The sequence below is a fragment of the Peromyscus californicus genome, unplaced genomic scaffold, assembly GCF_007827085.1.
Source record: "Peromyscus californicus insignis strain IS unplaced genomic scaffold, ASM782708v3 Scaffold_4__1_contigs__length_199733344, whole genome shotgun sequence".
Classification (NCBI taxonomy): domain Eukaryota; kingdom Metazoa; phylum Chordata; class Mammalia; order Rodentia; family Cricetidae; genus Peromyscus; species Peromyscus californicus.
Genome location: NW_026294562.1, coordinates 181,646,376 through 181,649,023, shown reverse-complemented (window position 1 = coordinate 181,649,023; position 2,648 = coordinate 181,646,376). Strand labels below are relative to the sequence as shown.

The 2,648-nt window shown below is 36.8% G+C and overlaps 1 protein-coding gene across 1 annotated transcript; it reads left to right on the top strand.

The window, feature by feature from the left end:
- Window positions 1–1,031: 1,031 nt before the first annotated feature.
- LOC128124488 (elongin-B-like) lies at window positions 1,032–2,384 on the top strand. The gene has a single exon (XM_052760829.1). It carries the CDS (start codon window positions 1,949–1,951, stop codon window positions 2,291–2,293), a length of 345 nt encoding a protein of 114 aa, XP_052616789.1. The 5' UTR covers window positions 1,032–1,948; the 3' UTR covers window positions 2,294–2,384.
- The last annotated feature ends 264 nt before the right edge of the window (window positions 2,385–2,648 follow it).

Sequence of the window (2,648 nt, the reverse complement as noted above, 5' to 3'; positions counted from 1 at the left end):
TTTATCACTCCTAGGGATCTAGCTGTGATCTTTAAGTTGCTTTCTGAAAGCTCTCAGTTAAATTTTACAACAAAATGTAACTTTTAAAACAGAGCAGGCTATTAATTTATCAAATAATGTGATTGCTAAATTGGTATCTCAAAAACAATCCCTTACTGATAAAGAGCCTATAGAACTTATTGTGCCTCTAAGTAAAATACAGGTCAATTATGTGTTTCACACCTACAATAACATTCGCATGTTAGTTGGATTCTAGTGATAATTATCCACAATTTACCCTCTTAAGATTTTTTAAAGATACATTCTGTGTAATACCTGATAGTACATCTAAAAATCCTACAGAATTTAAAATCTAATAGCAACCTGGTGGTGGTGGTGCATGCAGGCAAATCTCTGTGAGTTTGAAGACAGACTGGCATACAGAGAATTCCAGGACAGTCAGGGCAACACAGAGAAACCCTGTCTAGAAAAATAGAGATTGCATTTAATGCTTTTAGAGATGACTTGATTGCATTTAATGCTTTTAGAGATGACTTTAAAAGGACAAGAATATGTCTTCTATATACAAATTCCACATGCCCTTCAAAGATTGTACCCATCCCGGTGATATAGCTTAAAAGTCTAAGCTTGCTATAATCAATCAGCATTAATTAGATGTTTCTTAGCCATTAAATATTTTAACTGACTTTGCTCTTTATTTAAATTTGGATGAGAGTTTATTGCATGGACTTAGAAGAATCAGAGTTGTCTGATCATAATGGATAGCTTTGGATCCCAAGTTTGCACACCCTGACCCATAATGGGTATCCTGAAAAACATTATGGCTCAATATTAATGATGTTATGTATAAATTAGCACATAGAGAATAGAGGGTTTTTTTTTTGAGGCAGAGGTTCTCTATGTAACACAAATTTAACTTAAAACTTGTAACAAAAGGCTGACAGGCAAAATGAGCAACACATAGGTAATTTTCATTTACTATAGCGTATATATATATATATATATATATATATATATATATATATATATATATTTCTGGTTATATATCATGTATATATGATTCAAATCTTGTACAAAAAATTATATCTGCTAAAACATGTTATATAAAATGGATATTTTTAAATAACAGCCATATAGTTTTTCTTCATCTTAGCTGATGCCTCTTTAGGATAAAAAGATAGTGTGCATGGTAGCCATCTTTACTAAGGTTAAAATACATGCCACATAATTTCATCACCATCTTAAGATGACCATGTGATATAAACCAACTAAGACAACACTATTAAAACTTAGTCTTGCTGGGTGATAGCGGCACATGCCTTTAATCCCAGCACTTGGGAGGCAGAGCCAGGGGGATCTCAGTGACTACGAGGCCAGCCTGGGCTACAGAGTGAGATCCAGGACAGGCACCAAAACTACACAGAGAAATCCTGTCTCGATAAACAAAAACAAACAAACAAACAAACAAGAAACTTTAGTCATACTGTCATCCTTTTAGACTAAAGAAACAATGACAAGTCTCCAAGATATTTTGGCTTAGAATCGATTTCTGTATGATAAATTCCTGAGGTTGTAAAGGTATACTCAGGTTAACAATAATTTGGAAATGTATGTCTAAAACTGTAAAATCCTAATCTTATGAAAGCTATTAACTTGCTGTAAACCGTTAAAATAGTTAAAACATACAAATTAACGGTCAATCACTTTATAAATGATCATATTTTTAATGTGCTCAAAACTAAGTTTATAGTCATTCTAAATACAAATATGAACCATGTAAAAAGCAGCGTTGACCTTCTATATTTGTTTTCACGGTTAAGCCTAGTGCAAATATGTAAAAACAAAGTTTGCTTAAAATCAAAGTTTATGGTGGGGATAAAGCGCTTGGGGCTTGGGGGTGTTGGTAAGAGGGGCACCAGGGCCAGGGGAGTGGGGGAAGAGGGGCCGCATGCTGGGGTTGACACGGGCTTGCCATCCTCAGGTGTTTCTCATGATCCGCCGCCACAAGACCACCATCTTCACGGAAGCCAAGGAGTCCAGTACCGTGTTCCAGCTAAAGCGTGTTGTCCAAGACATCCTCCAGCGGCCTCCAGAAGAGCAGCGCCTGTACAAGGATGACCAGCTCCTTGATGACAGAAAAACTCTGGGCGAGTGTGGCTTTACTAGCCAGACAGCTCAGATACAGGCCCCAGCCACTGTGGGCCTGGCCTTCGGTGCAGATGATGCCTTTGAAGCCCTGCACATTGAGCCCTTCTCCAGCCCTTCAGAGCTCCCAGATGTGATGAAGCCATAAGATTCTGGAGGCAGGGCCAATAAACAAGCTGTGCAGTGAGGCCCCAGGCCCATCATCCCCCTAGAGACCCATTCTCTCAATAAAGACGATTTGGCTGTCAAAAAAAAAAAGTTTACTTAAATTACGAAATATTTAATAGATGGTGACATACATGGTTAAATTATGCATTTATTCAATAACACATCAGCAACATCAACAAAATAACAAATTGTACCCTGTCTTTTATTACTAAAACTTCAATATTTAAATTTTTTTTCTGATGAAGATACAATTTATTTACCTTTGGCTGCTCTTTCTTTTAGAATACCTAAGAAACAAGGGCCTCATTTAGGGTCAAGAAGGTTTACACTTGTGT